Source organism: Aythya fuligula, chromosome 7 (assembly GCF_009819795.1).
Source record: "Aythya fuligula isolate bAytFul2 chromosome 7, bAytFul2.pri, whole genome shotgun sequence".
Taxonomy (NCBI): domain Eukaryota; kingdom Metazoa; phylum Chordata; class Aves; order Anseriformes; family Anatidae; genus Aythya; species Aythya fuligula.
This window is the reverse complement of record NC_045565.1, coordinates 5491791-5508207: the sequence shown is the minus strand read 5'-3', so window position 1 is coordinate 5508207 and position 16417 is coordinate 5491791. Positions and strand designations below refer to the sequence as shown.

Sequence of the window (16417 nt, the reverse complement as noted above, 5' to 3'; positions counted from 1 at the left end):
GAAAACCAGCTGGACATATAAACTACAAGCACCCTGAAAGGGCTGCCTAACGTTTCGTGACCCCCAGCAGGGGCTGTGCAGCTTTGCTCCCCCACGCCGTGTTTTTTGCAGCGCTTTCGGTGATCCCTGCTCCGGCTGCGCGTGCTCCGGGTGGCACAGGAGGGGAAATTCCTATCCCTATGTACATATATACACACGTATAAATACAGCGCGGAGCTGTTCCAAATAAATAAAGATGGGGTGCTGGTCTGGGGGAGCCCCCAGGGTGATTTGCGGGTCCCGGAGGGCTCACGGCCGTGCGGTGGCCGAGAGGTGCCGGCGGAGGTGCCCGATGAAGTCGGCTTGGCACCGCGGCAGGACGCGGTCGGTGACGGCAGAGGGGATCCAGCCCTGCGGGAAGGAAAGCACCCAAAGGGTCAGGACGGAGCTGGGGTGCCGGGCTGGGGGCAATTTTGGGTGCCACTCGCCTTGAGGTCCACGCTGAGCAGCCAGGTGACGCGGGTGCAGCCGGGGTCCCCCGCCAGCGGTTGCAGTGCGATGCAGCTCAGCCGTGTCTCAGCCCTGTGGTGGGTGAAGAAGGGGAGTTTCAGGGGGTGAGGGTCCCTCTGGGGTCACGCTGCGGGGTCTCCTTCCAGCCCCGGTGCTTTACCTGATGCAGCACTCCTGTGCCGGCAGCCGCTCGAGGCACGTGGCGGTGCCCACCAGGTAGACGGCCGCCTGCGTCCGCCGGCGGTGCCGCACGCTCACGAAGTCCCTGCGGCCCACGGGGCTGGCGCTGGTCACCTCGTGTGTCACCAGCGTGTCCTCACCCAGGTGCTGCAGCACCTGCGGGCCCGGAGAGCTCAGTCTGTGGCCGTTTCCCACCCCCATGGGATGTTGACCAAGGCCAAATGTGTCTGCCTACCTCCACGCGGCTCAGGGTGGGGTTCCAGCGGGGCATCTGCTCCAGCTCCTCGAAGAGCTCGCGGTGCAGCCAGCCCACCGGTGCGGCCAGGACTGCCTCCACCCGAAACACCCTGCCCAGCCCCGGCAGCACGGCGCTGGACACGGCGGCCCCAGCATCCTGCAGAGCACAGCACCGCGTCAAACCTTCTCCCCCAAGCGCCCCCGAGCTTCTGTGGCGTGTAAAGGGGTTGGTTTCGGGGGCTTTACCAGCACGGCCTCTGCCTGCCAGCTCGGGGGGTGCTGCAGGATGCTCAGCGCTCGCTGCAGGGCTCTTTCTCCTTGGTGGATGTAGGAGAGATCTGTGCTGGAGAACCGGCGGGTGCTGATGTCTCCTCCGGGCTCTGCACACCTGGCTTTAGGAGCAAGCGTGAATGCAGAAAAATATGAAAAATTCTGCTCCCCGCCCCTCCTCCCCAGCTTTGTTGGGGGTGCACGTGTCCAGGATAGGGGGTCGGGCACTGGAGAAGTGCAAGCCCAATGAATTTGCCACGTTTCAGGACTTTAGGTAAGCAGGTGGAACTGCAGACACAAACCAAGCCCTGGCCTTTCCAAAACCTCAGCGTCTGCCACGACTTCCCACCAGTTTTTGGCCACTGGAGACCAGTGCAGAGGTGAGAAGCCAACTAGCTCTGTCCCGCCGAATAATAACGGGGCAAATCAGGGCATTTTACTGCCCATCCTGCGATGAAAGGGGTTGGAAAACATGGTGTGCAGGTGCCTGGGCTGAGCAGGCTGCTTACCAGCGTCCTTCCCCACGAGCCTCTGGATATAAGAAGGGATTTCGGGGGGCAGGTGGTGGGAGCCTCTCAGCACCAGCCCTCTCACGTCCCTCTGTATCGCTGCCACGGCTGTTAGCTTCAGGCCTGGGGGAGAGACGCGTGCCGGTCACCACTGAGCACGTGAAAAAGAGGCAAACCATTAAAAAAAAAGTGCATTTTTGGGGGGCTGTAAAGGAAAGGAGGCTCCTGGCTCTCCTGCCTCGGCCACAAACGATGGAAAGCCGCGGTGTGGTTGCTGAGCACTGCCCATGCCTCCCGAGGTCACCACTGGCTGTGCCCAGATCTGGGAGGCTGCAGGAGGATCACGCTTGTCCTGCACTGCTCCAAACCGAGCAGGTTCCTTAAAATCAGGATACTTCAGTATTATTCATTAGATGTGGTCTGATAAGCCAAAAAGACCCGCGTCGTTCCCCTCCGTAACTCGTCCTGTCGCTGGTGACCCCCTGAGCATCTCCTTTTGGACCTGCTGAGCATCTCCTCCCCGGTTCTCCTTCCGACCCCCCTCAGCACCTCCTTCCAGCCCCTCAGGTCTGTGTTTTCCCCGTGTGCTTACCGGGCAGCCTGCGGAGGTGGTCGTGGGCGATGCCGCAGCACAGCTTGACGGTGGCCTGCAGCATGGCTCGGGGACAGGCGCCCCGCGGCGTCCCCTCGCGCCTTTATGGGCAGCCTGGAGGGCGGCACCTGGAGATAGGAGCGCTGCCAGGGAGCAGCTGGGAAGAAGGAGTGCTCAAGGACACTGCGAGCAACAGGAGGGGCTGGAGGGAGAGGGTGTGTATCCTGCTGAGCCAGCACTCGCTGCGCTTATTGCGACTGGGACGCGGCTGAGATGCGGATTTTGTGGTCCCCAGCCCTGGCTGGTTCGCTGAGGATGGTGGCTGCACGCAGCCAGGCTGGGAACGGCAGCCGGTGGTGTATTACCCTGCGTGGTATTTGCCATGGAGGGGCTCCTCCACCCATGGTACCCAAGGGACGGATGTTTCTGTTTCTCTCAGCATCACCATGGCTCACTTAGTTGAGCCTCCAAGGCTCAATTCCAGCCTCCGAGGCTGTGGCTGACAAAATATTTGGGCAGGGCGCCCAGGAGGGCTTTCTGGAACATCCCCGTGTTATCCAAAACCACGGACTCACAGAACAGATGAGACTGGAAGGGACCTCTGGAGGTCGCCTGGTCCATCCCCTGCTTGTACAGAGCCACCTGGAGCTTCCCATGGGATAACCCCATGCCACAGCCACTGGGGCTGCACAGCTGTGCCTGCTTGCAGCCCCTCAGCTTTCTCCCTTGCTTCCTGATTGCTGCAGCAGGTATATCAGCATCCCCCACCCACCATGGTGCCCCTCAGCTGCCATCCTGTGTATTTGTAAGGTGCTCCAGGATGGTTTCCTCCACCGTCATGCTCCTGGGGGCTTGTGCGCGTGTTGTGTGCCTTGCAGCCATTCATGGGTGATGTGCGTGGCCCAAAGTGCTCCTGAGCTTTGTGGTCTGAGCTTGGGATGCCCGCTGTAGCCTGATCCCAGCTGTATGGGAGACCTGGTGAGTTGCAAGCTGCTTTTTTTTTTTTCTGGATTTTTTCCATGGGGTTTGTGCAGTTGCTGAGGCCTAGCAGCTTGGAAATGTTTTTATTTGCTTTGCAAGGAGAGAAAGCACAGGGGATGTTAAGGGACCTGCCCCAGTGCCTTAAATGTGCACCTCACGCCTCCTGGGGAGAGCCAGGCCCTGGGGGTGCTCTGTCCTCTCACACACATCCTCCTCGCTTCTGTGCCTGCTTTTTTGGCTTAGTTTTGTCTGCAGAAAGCTGGAGTAGACAGGCAGATAGTGTTTTATCACCCCGTTTGGTGGGCGGTGTCCCCAGGGGCTGTACGCCATGTGCTGGGCATGGGCTGGCGTAGAGGGAAGGAGCAGGGTGCTGGTGCTGTGCACCCAGACCCTGTATGGCCACGGGGAGAGGTTTTTGGGGCGGACACCCCCATGGGGACCGGCTGCAGCCGCTGGAGGTCACTGCTGATCCACAGCTCCGCTTGTGAAGCTGCTAAAAGTGCTGCAGGAGGTGTCCTACAAGCTGATAGTGCCACCGGCTGTGGAATGCCCAAATCCCAACCACGAGATGGGAAATGGGAAATTATGGGCTGCTCCCTGGGGAAAGGGTGAAGATGAGGGTCAAGTGGGACTCGGAGGAAGAGGAGGCTTGCTGCTGCTGCCTTCCTCGCTCACCCACCGGCTATCAGCGAGCTGGCGAGCACAACAAGGAGATAGGGGCTGCCTCCTCCCACGGTCACCCAGATCCTCCTGTTCAGACCCGAGGGCAAGTCCCGGGGTGGTTTCTCGCTGCATCCTTGAGGTTCGCTCTGTGCGAGATCGTCCCGTAACCAGCGGAGCCTTGATGCAGGGGAGGCCCAAATTTCAAGCTGTGTCTTGGATGGCCTCCAATACCTTCCCAGGAACAGGAAGGAGAGGGTAAGACAACCTTTCCTGCCCCATCAAATACCTCTTGCAGGGCTGCTGTCACCCCTAAAGGTGCTCTGGGGGTTTTCAGGAGCAGAAGTGGCCCTCATGTCCCCATCCTGCAGCGCTGCTGGAGGCATTTGGGTACGCATCTCTAGGGTACCCTAAATATGGACCCAGACAGCAGGTCTCTGGGGAGCATGGATTTGGGGTGGCTTTGGCCATGTTGTTCCAGCTGGGAGCATCTATGGGATTGCCTCTCTGTCCAGAAAAGTCAAGAGTCAAAGAGAAAATACAAAAACCCCACTGCATTTATTTCTGTACATAACCAAAGCCCTGGTGATTAGTGCCATCTGGAAGAAGCAGACCAGTTTCCTTCCCCAAAAAGCAGGAGACTGCTACATTAACATCAGGTTCTCAATTTTAACAATCCAATTTCCCTATTATTCCCAAAAAAGCAAGTTTTCTAATACAGAAAAGGGCTAAAAATATTTCAAAGCCCCCTCCTTATCAGGAAGGAACGAAGAAGCACTGCTGCTCCTTGCAAGCTTCCCTCTTGTGCTGGAGAGGTGTTCAGCGTCCGTGCCCGATAACAATCCAGCTTGGGAGGAGAATGCAAAACAGAAGAACAATATTTACTCGAAGCTAATTGCGATTTTCATAAATTGTCACCAAAATAGCCCAAATATCAGCAGAAAAGGGAAGCTGCCATATCTCTGTTGCTGGAACGCTGCCTTCTGCGCGTGGGGCTGCGGCGATCTTATCTCCATCCCCTGCCTCGGGTAGCAGGGAAGGGGAGCTGCTGTTCGGCTGATAAGAGGGGCCAGAGGCTTCCCCATTAATATGTAAACTTTGGATCAAAAAGCAGATGAGAGGCCCTAGGCAGGAGCCATCTCTCTCTCAATAGATGGGTTTGGACTCCATGTGTGCAAGCAGAATGCCTGCCCAGTGGTGTTGGCTGGCTTCTGTAAGGAGGAGGAAGGGGATGGGGTGCAAGTGTGACCCCAGGGCTTAGCTTCACCAATTTTGGCTGAATAATGAGCACCCTGAGGGATGATTCCCTGAAGCAGCAGTTTTGTAGTACTTGGCCAAGCTTTGTGTGACAGACCCTCAAATCCAGAAAGGACGACTTCGGTTTTGCCCTCTTGATCTCTTTTCATCTGCATTCATCCTGTGAGATGGACTGAACCAGTGAAAATTAATAAATACCCCAGGATGGAGAATTAGCCAAACACCTCGACAGCCTGCACCCGTGGTTTGAAACCATCTGGTTCTCCAGCTGGACACTGCTGGCTGCAGATCCAGCTCTGTATTGCACCCCTGTTGGAGTAACCATTTATTTGCTTCTGGTGTCTTTGCCCCAGGCTGGGAGTCCTCGTAATCTCAAACCACCTTTCAAATTTTCTTTTCTATATTAAAATCTCATGCAAGGGTAAAAAGGTCTGTGAGGATCAGCACCACGAGGGGGATGTGCAGAGCTGTGAGGATGGTTTAATGCCTCGGCACGCCCTTGCTCCTCTCCTTTCCTGCAGCCATTCCAGGCTCCACAGTCCCCCATCTCCTCCTGACCTCCCCCAGCAGCTGGTGGCTCTCCACCACTTGTCCCACGTTTTTCATCTCCATCTTCAGTATGATTCTCCCTGATTTGAGGTGAGGGATGAGACTGCAGGGCCGTGCTTTTACAGAGGGTTTCTTGCTGTTGGGTAGACTCCCTTAACTTTACTTTGGTTTCCTTAAGGTCTGTGGGTCACGTTCCTCTGCCTTGCTCCTTTTTTTTTTTTTTTTTTTTTCCTCTTGTTGTTGCCCCAAGTAGTTATCTGACCCCAGTGAAATCCAAGTTATTCCCTGCTGGCCTCACCCTCGCTGCTTGGTGTGGCACTGGCCATACCCTGGCAACAGAGAGCAAATTCCCTGTGGGAATAACAGGATGGCACCAAGCTGGGTGCCTTCATATGCTAATAAATGCAAACACAGCTGATTACTCTGGAAAGAAGATGCAATAAGTGGCAACAGGTTATGCAGTGTTTTGTTTTTCTGTGCTGCTTCTCCCTGGGGATTATTCTGGAGTGAATGTCTATGTGGCTGCATTAATACATGTACATATATAAAAGAAACCCCGGACCTCCTCCAGAATTTTTTTGTGTTCTTGGACTCCTCAGCATCACAAAACTGTGCGTTAAGGGTGTGTGTGTGCCATTCACTCCCTCTGTGGGCAATCCGCTGCTGGCCAGCTGTAGATGTGTTCCCTTCTGACTGCCTAATAAATGGGGTGGGGGAAACGTGGCATTTTCGGGTATCAGCTTGCAGAACGCTTTCTTAGGCTATCAGAAACTTATTTGCTGCAGAAGGCAGAGTTTTACAAGGCTTGTTATATGGACCACTCCGGTTTCAAGCAAGCCATGAAGGAGAAGAACTCAGGATAAGGAAAGTCCAGGGTGGGAAGGTCAGACCTGGCCCCAAACCAGAGATACCTCTTGATGACCTGCAGCAGTTCCTCTCGGTCTCTTCTGAAGCCCCCATTTCAGCATTTCCCAGCGTGGCTGTGGTGGAATCGGGCAGGGCACGCTGGGCTCGTGGAGAACTGGGGCACGTGGCAGGAGGGGATGCAGTAACCCAGTCCCAAAGTGCTCTGGTTCTCCTACACCTCCTTCTCAGCTGCTAGCAGGAGGCTGCACGCCCTGGAGTTGTCCCGGTGCAAGGCCAGCTCCCGGCTGGGCACGGCACCCTGCCTGCCCTTCCGAGCCGTGCTGCTCTGGTTCCCAGCAGATCTGGAGACTGTGAAGATCTCTCTGTTGGAACAAGGGGACAGCAGGAGGTCAGGAGGCCGTGCTGGTGGACCTCATCCTTCCAGAGCACCGTGTTCCTCTGCAGGGCTCCATGCCTCCTGATGGCACATCCACTCAATTCACCAGCATCTTGCAACATCTTTTCCCTTTCCCTGCCAGTCCTGACCCACTGTGCTCAAAAAATGTATGCCCATTAATTCCCTCTTCTCCCCAGGAAGTCCTCCTCTTTATCAAGCCTACAATGATGTTTATAAAGTAAGTGTTGCAATGCCTGGGTTCAGGGGGTTATCCTTAGCAGCAGTGGGCTATGAATTCCTGCATAAAGCAGATTTATCACCTCCTGTGCTGGGTGTTGAGGATGGGGACGGCTTGTCCTTGGTGAGGAGCTCTGCCAGTGTTGCTGCTCCGTGGAGCTTACCTGTATGGGACCTGCTCCTCTCTCAGCTGCAGGCACATGAGCACCGGGCTGCTGGAGAACCTCAGGAAGGTGTCGAAGTGGATGGAGGACTCTGCCTCCGTCTGGCTTCTCACGGTGGTTTGGAGGAAAGGGGCATCAAGTTCCGCCTGGAAATCGATGGCAAGGCTTCCCCTGCAGGAGGGGAGCACGCAAATCTGGTCACCAAGCAAAGACCCTGGGCACTGGACAGCTCCTCAAACTCCTCCGTTGTAAATCCAGCCATGGAATTGAAGACCCTGTGTGTCCACCACCCCTTATCCGAGGCATGGCTGGACCCAGCAGGAGGCAGCCCGAGGTGGGGCAGCCCTTGCTTTGGGTGCTGAGCCCCCCGGGGATCCCGTATCCCCCCCAGCCAAGCGGCTCCCCACCCGCTGACCTGGTCTTGATGTTGGTCCTCAGCTCCTGCTCCCAAATGTTCACATCTACATTGGCCGAAATGTCGAGGCCGAGCCCGCCCAGGACTTTGACCACCACCTGGAGGCCAGACTGCAGGGGAATGACCTGGGGGAAGGAGAGGGGAGTGCTCGCTGTGCCCAGGCCCAGCTCCTGGCCCAAAGACCTGCCTCAGTGCCACCTCGGCCCTGCGTGTGTACCCGCAGTGAACGAGCATGACCTGGTGGATTTTAAGTGTGGGACTCGCACGGCGCATCATGGGCCTGTCTGGTGGCCAACGGGGACCGAGGCGGGTCACCCCCACCCAGTACCTGGTGATGGTCCATCAGCAGGAGGTTCCCTTTCACCACGCTTGTGGGCTCCCCGCTGCTCAGCAGAACCTTGGCCATTAAGTCTGCGTACCCCTGGAAGAAGACGATCGGCCGCAGCTGAACGTCGAAGAAGATGGCGGACATCCCGGCCATCAGCTCTGTCTCCTCTTCCCCTTCCAGGACGCTCTCTCCCAGCATGGATTCCATCCCTTGGGCTTCGATAGTGACCTAAAACACAGAAATGGGGACGCGTCAGCTGCATGGAGCACAGCTGGAGACTCATTTTTGGCCAACATGATGCTACATCTGTCCAACCCTTCTCCTTTGGGGTAGGCTCCCTTCTCCAGAGCAGGGCTTCCCTTCGGTGACTTTTACAGCAAGGGGGTGAATAAACAAGCTGCACGCCCTCTGGGATTTCTGCTACGGGGTGCCCTGGGTGGGGAGGAAAAGCCAAACCCCACTGCTGCCCTCTCACCTGAGCCGCACGGAGCCGCCTGTCGTGGCTGAGCAGTGAGAAGTCGGAGACGCTCTTTCTCAGGAACCCGCCCTCCAAAAACAGCAGATCCAGCCCAAAAGTGGAGAGCAAGTCCTCGGTGGCTGAAAGACAGAGCTGCCCATGAACACCTGGTGAAGCTAAATTATTCAGAGGGGGAAAGTTTCTCTGCGCCTTCTCCTTCCATTCTTGAAATAGCAGGGCAGTGGTTTGCTGCAGGTGTTGGCTATTTTGCCCCCTACAAGGCTAGGCTGAGATAACTCGAGGGGGGACAGAAATGAGGGCTGAGGGGAGAAGATGTAAGCAGATATTTAGCAGGCACTGATTGCTGTAGCCTCTTTGAAGTTTGGCGATTTTTGTCTCGGTACAAGGATTCTCCTCTTTGAAGACCTTATTAAAAATACCAAAAGAACCGAGGAACGGGGCTAAGTATCTTGACTTATCAGGAAGAGCACAAACTCCCACCTACAGCCTACTCCTGGCTTTGTCTCCAGCTGAAGATCCTCTGTCAAATGAGCAGGATTTGGGAAAAATATGTGATGGGGCCCAGCCCACCTGCTGCTGTGGAAAGCAGGGTGGTCACAGGGACCTCAGAGGAGGGCAAACCCATCTCAGGTGGTGGCAAGCAGCCAGCATCAGACAGTGCTGGGAGACGTGCTCGGAAGCCCCAGCCTGAGATTTTGGGGGCATTTCCCTAAAGCTGAGGCTTCTGCTGCAACCTGCCTTTCCCCACCAGCCCCTCCGTCAGCCTTTAGAGGGGAGCGAGGGACTGGTGTCCTCCGTGGTGTCACCTGTCAGAGGTCCCAAGAAGGAGGAGGAGACGCCAGCTTTCGAGAAGTGGTGGTAGTTGTTTATCCGGGGGTCTCCCATGATGTCCTTCATTATCTTCCTGGAAGCAAGAGGGAAACCACGTGTAAGGACCAGGAAGGAAGGAAAACGAGTGGAAATGAGGGAGGGCTGGGCAAAGAAAAGGAACTATGAATTTCAGAGCTGTTTCAGTTGTTGATGAGCGTGAGCAAAGAGGGAAATGGGCAGACTGGGGCTGCCCTGGAATTTGCCTCTCCTCTGGTTTATTAGGATAAACCATCTGAATATTTTTGTGCAGCTTCTGCTTAGCTCTGGAAACTGTTAGTTCTTGGCTTGTTCCGTGCCGATAGGGAGATTAACGCGGTTACAAACCGTGCGCTGCCCTGCGAGCCGGAGCCCTGCCCTCCAAGGACTCTGCTGCAGCCACAAGCCTGGGTCCTGTGGCCGCTTTGGGGACCCAGCTTTAAGGGATTAAAAGCTGGAGCAGTGAGGAGGAAAAAAAGCAGTGTAAATCTAAGGGGAAAAAGGCGGCTTCCTGCTCCAAACCCACCTCGCGGGGTGGTGGGGAGCACGCAGGCTGCTCTGGACCTTGCGCAGCAGGAATGTCGCCATTTCTGTTTCCATCTCCCCCGTGGCCAGCAGGATGTTGATGACATCCATGGGCAAGGGCTGGCTGTCCAGGAGGATTTCTGCAGCAGCCAGGCGGCACGTTTTCTCGTAGCTCTTCCTCTTCTCGTGGAAAATCCTCCTCATTGCCCTCTTCACCTGGGAGAGGGCAGTTTGAGAGGTTCCAAGAGTGGTGGGGACCCCCATGAGAACGAAGCACAGAGCTTTGGTGGCTTCATCTCATACCTCGCTGGAGATGTGCCGAGCAGGGAATCTCCTCAGGGCAGAGATGGCCGCGGCTGAGATGGCAGCGGGACCTTCCTCTGCGTGCTCCAGGAGGATGGGGATGGTCTCGGGCAGCGCCGCGTTCCCCAGGGCCAGCAGGTGGATCACCACCTCGGGCTCCTCCTTGGCACCCCTCAGCCCTGCGAGGATGGCTTCAACGCCACGCTCCACCTCCTGGTCGGGTTTGGTGAGGGAGCAGAAGCGGAGGAGGATGAGGAGAGGGCCGGGGGGTGTTTTGGGAAGCCCTGGGGGGTTTTGGGCTCTGGGGAAGATGGGGTATAGCAGGGACCCACCTGCAGCCCACGCAGCTGCTGCTGGCACAGTTTGCCCACCAGGGAGCCCAGGGCAATCACCCCCGTCTCCCGCACCTCGGGGGCCAGCTGCTTCCCATCCAGCTTGTCCTGGGTGTCAGGAAACAGGAGAAAAAAGGGAAAAAGAGAAAGGAGGAGTGTGTTTTAGCTGTTATCTCAGAGCATTTATCTAAACAGTAAGGAGAAGCTGCCTGCTTTTGAGGAGGCGATGCGTGGTTTAGTTGGATAAAATGCTGGTTTTTCACAGTGGCTTTTAGTTCAGCTTTTGTTATTGGTAATGCACTGATGTAAAGCTCCTTCTGCTGGATGCTTCTCCCCAAGGAACATCTACTCCTATCGCCAGTGTCCCATTAAAAGCACATTAAATAATCACACGGGTAGCAAGGTCTATTACAGACTTTTATGTCTATAGAATATATCTGTGCATCTACAGATAAATATTTTTTTGCAGCTCCCTCCTGGCTGAAAGCAGGTGAGGCCCCACCCTGGATGTGAACCCCTCTGGAAGGAGTGGAATGTCCCCACTCACCAGCACCAAGCGGAGGAGCTCTTTTGAAGGCCTGGGGGAGAAAGCTGCTGCGTAGAGAAATGTCTCCAGCAGGGACTTGGGCTCCTTGCTGAAGTCAAGGAAATCCGAGAGAGCCGCCAAGGATGCCACCGACTGCGCGGCCACCGCTGCCTCCACAACGAAGGGGCTGGAGGGAGGGGAGGGAGGTCATCACTGGTGGTGCTGGAGAAGACGCTCATCCCCCTCTCTGTGCTTTAGGACTCATTGGAGCTTCAGTTCTTGTGGGAAAAGACTCAAAATGTTGGCTCTTGCTCTGAACTTCCCCATTTTTAGGGCTTGCACTGACCAGGATGGATGCTATGGCTGCGGGTGGACATTGTGTAAATGGAGCATTTGTTCTGCTCCAATGCCAGCTTAGTCAAAAAAAAAAAAAAAAAAAAAAAGGCTATGTGGTGGTTGTACTGTGTGGGAATTCAGGGAAACCAGAGCAATTTTGGACTTGTCAGGTCACGGTGGGAAAGCTACTGCGCCGCTGCCTGGGCTGGGTGTAGCTACGGAGCAGCACAGAAGTGTCCCTGCGTGCCATGGCCCTATGTGCCATTTATTGGCACGGAAATCCCCTTTTGGTGAGATAGCGACCCCAAGCCTCACAGCATCTCCTCGGGAGCCCTCTTCAGCAGCTGCAGCACATCTCTCCTCTTGGCACCACGCAGCATCTGGAGGAACCTCTGGAACTGCCACGCTGCTGCCTGCGAGACGTCCCTCTTGGCTCTCTGGCCGTCAAAGGTCTTCAGGTAGGCTACCAGCTGAAAGGACATTTGGGGGAATGTCGCCTCTTTCTCTCAGATCCTGAGTCAAGGGATAATATTTAAACTCAGGTAATGTTTAGGAGTGGAAGTGGCCCCTTGGGATGCTGAATTTAGGCCATGCAGCCAGAGGGATGAGCCAGAGGGATGACCTACTGCATGGTCCCACCTGCACTGCTGAGGGCTTGTGCCCCAAATCCTCAATTTGAGAGACTGAAGGCATCACCAGTGCCTGCCAGTCACCGTGGCTCCAGAATTACCAAGTGAAATGCCTGGGGGAATTGAGGAGGCAGAAATTTGTCCTTTCCAGCCTGACCAGTGGTGGAAGCACGTCCTGACCTCACCCCCAGGGTGTGCTTACCCCGGCTGAATGTGCCAGTTGTGCACCCTCTCTGCGGTTTAACCCCAAATCCTTCCACCTCCTCCCATCCACCCCAGGCACGTGGAGAATTTTGGGGCCATGCCATGTCACCGACCGAGGGGCAGTGGGTGCAGCTCCTCCTGAAGGGCAGGCTGGCCATGCCCAGGGGCTGGTGCTGGCCATCCGTGCCAGCCAGCGCGTCCTCCAGGCTCCTTCTGGCCTCTTCTTCTGGGGCAGGAGATGAGGACACCAGCTCGAGCTGCTGCCTGTTAGGGGAGAAGCAGCCCCTGGTGGGTGCGTTGGTCTCACGCTGAGCCACCCCGTCCAGGCAGGGGGACAGGGACATTGCTCACCTTGAGCTGATTTTGATGCCGGTGGTGGACCTCAGGGCTAGAGCCACCATGTGGCTTTCCTCCGCCAGCACTGACTGGAGCACGCCGTCTTTCACCACGTACTGGCTTGTGCTGGTGGGCTGCCACTGGACTCCAAAAATCTGGAAAAAAGGAAGATCCAGAAGGGCCCCATCTCTTCCCGGGGGCGGGAGAAGGCAGCCCCTGGTGAGGATCGTGGTGTGTGGAGGAGGACTGGTGACACCGTGTGGGCCTTCTCTTTTATTACAGGGTGGCGTCGCCCTGCCTTGGGATGCTCCTGCCTGGAGTGGGACACACCTGGGGATGGCGAACTGGAAGCCTACCCACTCCTGGTTTCTCCTCGCAGACATCGCCTCCTGCTCTGGATAAAACTCCGTTTCCTAAAAATGTGCTGGCAGAACTTATTTTTGGGGGTGAGTTTGCCATAACAGCCAGAAAGCTTGCTTGATGTGAACACTCTGCGTTTGGCTGCCAGGTGACAAGACTCCTGCAAAGCCCATGGGGGATCTCCGTGGCCATGTTCATTTCTACATTGAATTTAATAAAATTATTTTTATATATATTGTAATTGGGGCAGAAATAACTGCATGAAGGCCTACAGAGTTTCACCTCTTCATGCCAGGGGCTGAAAGCTTGTCCCAGGCTGGCACGGAAGGCTGCCTGCTGGATTCAAAGCGCGCCTGCAGGAGGATTTGGGGGGACAGCCCTAATATGCTTGACCTAAGCTGAGCTCTACCACCGCCACGAGAGCCATGGACTTGCCTTGTTCACAGAGGTGAATCCCAATTTTGGCTTCGTGCAGCTGAGGAGATCTTTTGTCTTTGTGATGGAGTGGTTGGACACGGTGTACGTGACCCGGCAGCTTCCAGAGGCGTCCTCCTGAAACACAGATAAACCCCGCTTGGCAGAAACCCCTGTGGACATTTTTCCCTTCATCCAAGGGAAGAGGATAATTCTGTAAATGTGCCTGGTCCTGAAAACCAGCTGCAGATGGCTTATATCTCCCAGTTGCTGTTCACAGCCCCCTACCTCGACAGTGGTGCCAGTGTGGGGCTGCAGCTGGAGCAGACTGGCGATGCCTCGCTTCAGGTTGGAGATCAGGGCGCCTTCTGCTTCGTCCCCATAGAGGGCTTTGACCTGGCAGGGTAAGATGTGCTGTCAGGCTGTGGGGATGGCTCTCAGGGCCTCCAGAGAAAGGCATCTCCCCTGCAACCTAAGCAATTCCCCGAAGGTTTCACTATCACATCTCTCAGCTGGTGTTGTGGAGTTTTAATCTTTAAAAAAATTAAAATCCTCTAAGGAGGAGAAGGTCAGAAAGGAGTTCATATCCCACCGTTGGGACCAAAACCCAGATAAAACCCTTCTGGAGGATGGGGATAAACCCAGGGTGATGCTGCACTGCAGTAGACCGTGTGCTTCTGTACATGCCACTGCTCTCCTCCTCGTGCTCTGATGTGAAAGCAGAGCCAGGGCAGGTGCTCGTATGAGCTTCGTAGCCAGGAAAGCTTTGGATCCCTGCAAGAGGCTTCCAGCTGACCTTGCCGCTGCTCCAGGAGATGAAAATCGGCTGCTGAAGCTCTGCCTGTGCCTCTGGGCTTAGCGCGATCTCGGCAGGGGGACCTCCAGCACCAGCCTGCCCCTTCGCCTCTTCTGGCTGCTGTCGGGCTTTCAGCTCCTGGATCTACGACAGAAGAGAGCAACGGTGTCTTCTGGAAAGCTGCCGTGCAACTCGTGGGGATGCTGGCAAGGGAAAGGGGTGAAGAAAAAGCAGCAGCACACCTTGCAGGAGACGTACCTGCACCCGAAGCAGCTCCTCCCCGCCGGGGTCCCTCCAGAGCTGGCGCACCCCGAGCAGCACCTCCGCCTGCAGCCAGCTTCCCCCGGAGGACAGCACAGCCAGGGGGTCCAGCCTCATGGCCAGGGCGTAGCGGTACTGGTACTGCCTGCCGGCTGGGAAGGAGAGCGCCTGCGGGTCCCCTGGGGACAGGCACAAACATTGAGGGGTCGTGGTCATCGCTCCCTCCGCTCCCCATGTGCCAGAGGGCCGGGGATGGTTGTGAACTGCACTGGGTGCTCTTTGAAGCCCGTGTCCCGTAGTACAAATCCCAAATTTCCTCTCTACACGGACAGCTGTTTGTGGCACACCCCGCTACACCTGCACTCCCCCTTCCTACTTTTACTATTTCTATAATATTTGTGGGTTAAGGGAAATTTGGATATTCCAGGAGTATCCAAATATCCAACATGGATATATCCAATTTAGATAAATCCAATATTTGGATATTCCTGGTTGCATTTCCACTCTTGCCTTGGAAATCACAGCCAGAGCAGGGGCCCTGCTTGGGGACTTCAGCACTTTTGGAAAATCCCATGCAAACTCTTTAATCCCGAAGCAAATTTTTCTGAGTGTGCCCACAGATAGGAGAGATATTTTGAATTTTTTTTTTTCTTATTTTTTTTTTTTTCCAGCACACTGCATTAATTAATACAGAGTGCATTAACTTGGGGACAACACTGGTAACTTTTTTTTTGCTAGGAGAGCAGAGAGACTGTACTCTTCATCTCCTACATTTTCCCTTTTTCCCCTCCTGAGTAGATTAGCAGTTGTATCAAAATCTCCAACTCTTAATTTTATCACTGACCTACTGCAAGGTAGGGCAAAATGAAGCTGGCTAGGGGCAGCTTTGGATCCAAACTCTGCTTTGCTTTAATCTGACTTGTTCAGAATTGCTTGGAGTTGCTTCTCTTGTTCCTCTACACATACAATTTGGGGCAGGGGTGCCTTTGCCACGACAGACATTCGGTCTAATCTCTTTTTCTAAAGCCACTTAAATTTCTCCTGCAAATCTGATGCGCTTGCTGAGCGCCTGAAATGTTTCATGGTTTTGCTACTTCTGTTATAATGACAAACGGGGTTTTAAAATCCCTCTGAAAAGTTAGCACAGCCTCGGGGGAGGGAAAAATTCCCAATTTGAGCAGGAATCGATGGAAATCCAGCTAACTTCCCGGGCCTGCCCAAAGAGTTTCTGTATTTGCGTGCTGTGCGCGGTTGGAAAAGCCCCAGCTCCCAGCTGTTCCCTGCCCCCTGGGAGGACCTCCCTGGTCCCCCAAATTCCCCAAACCCCTGAGATGCTCGGTGGCAGCTGCCATGGCAGTACCTCTTCCCTCCTCATTTAGGGGCTTTTGCAGGGCTCTGTGCAGAGCAGTGAGCCCCGGGATGTTTTTTGTGTGCCGGGATGAGCATCTGTCCCACTTCCCAGGGCAGCCTTGGCCCTAAAGCCTCTTACCTTTTGCCGTGCTCAGGAAGGAGCAGCAAAGCAGGGAGATGGAGCCCCAAAATGCCTGTGGAGCCATGGTGGGCTCTGGGAGATGGGGAAGGAAGGGCTGGGAGAGGAGCCGCACGCACCACTGGCCGCGCTTTGCAGCCGCTGACAACGGGACCTGACCTTCTCCCTGTCCCGGTGCTCCACTCCCGAGGAAAAGCAAATAATTAAACCTTTGCACCAACCCCCAGCAGCCACGGAGGGTTTGGAAATCAGCTGGGCTTTGCCAAAGAGTGGCGGCGGTGGGGGGAAAGCTGCAGGAAGCATTTTGGGTTGGAGAGAAGGCAGCGGCGTGGTGAATTCGCCCCGCTGCGGGAGGTGGATGCTCGCTGCCCCATCCTTAGCAAACCTTCCCTTCCCTCCTCCAGAAGTGCTGCTCTTTAAAAGAAAGACCCAGAGGTTTGGGGGGGGAAAGCAGCATTTTCCCTCTCCATT

At 55.5% G+C, this 16417-nt stretch overlaps 2 protein-coding genes across 2 annotated transcripts; both read right to left on the bottom strand.

Annotated features, from left to right (window-relative positions):
* Positions 1-288: 288 nt before the first annotated feature.
* Positions 289-2341, bottom strand: LOC116491263 (steroidogenic acute regulatory protein, mitochondrial-like). Its single transcript, XM_032191122.1, has 7 exons — positions 2278-2341; positions 1686-1808; positions 1153-1298; positions 905-1063; positions 650-825; positions 468-561; positions 289-390 (listed from the first exon to the last, which is right to left on the bottom strand). Exons 1-7 carry the CDS (start codon positions 2339-2341, stop codon positions 289-291), a joined length of 864 nt encoding a protein of 287 aa, XP_032047013.1.
* Positions 2342-6802: 4461 nt separating this feature from the next.
* LOC116491262 (microsomal triglyceride transfer protein-like) lies at positions 6803-16013 on the bottom strand. Its single transcript, XM_032191121.1, has 18 exons — positions 15947-16013; positions 14455-14636; positions 14197-14340; positions 13689-13796; positions 13422-13538; positions 12642-12781; positions 12404-12554; positions 11773-11927; positions 11143-11308; positions 10596-10703; positions 10264-10476; positions 9962-10176; positions 9396-9493; positions 8587-8708; positions 8112-8339; positions 7784-7908; positions 7369-7539; positions 6803-6953 (listed from the first exon to the last, which is right to left on the bottom strand). Exons 1-18 carry the CDS (start codon positions 16011-16013, stop codon positions 6803-6805), a joined length of 2661 nt encoding a protein of 886 aa, XP_032047012.1.
* Positions 16014-16417: the final 404 nt, after the last annotated feature.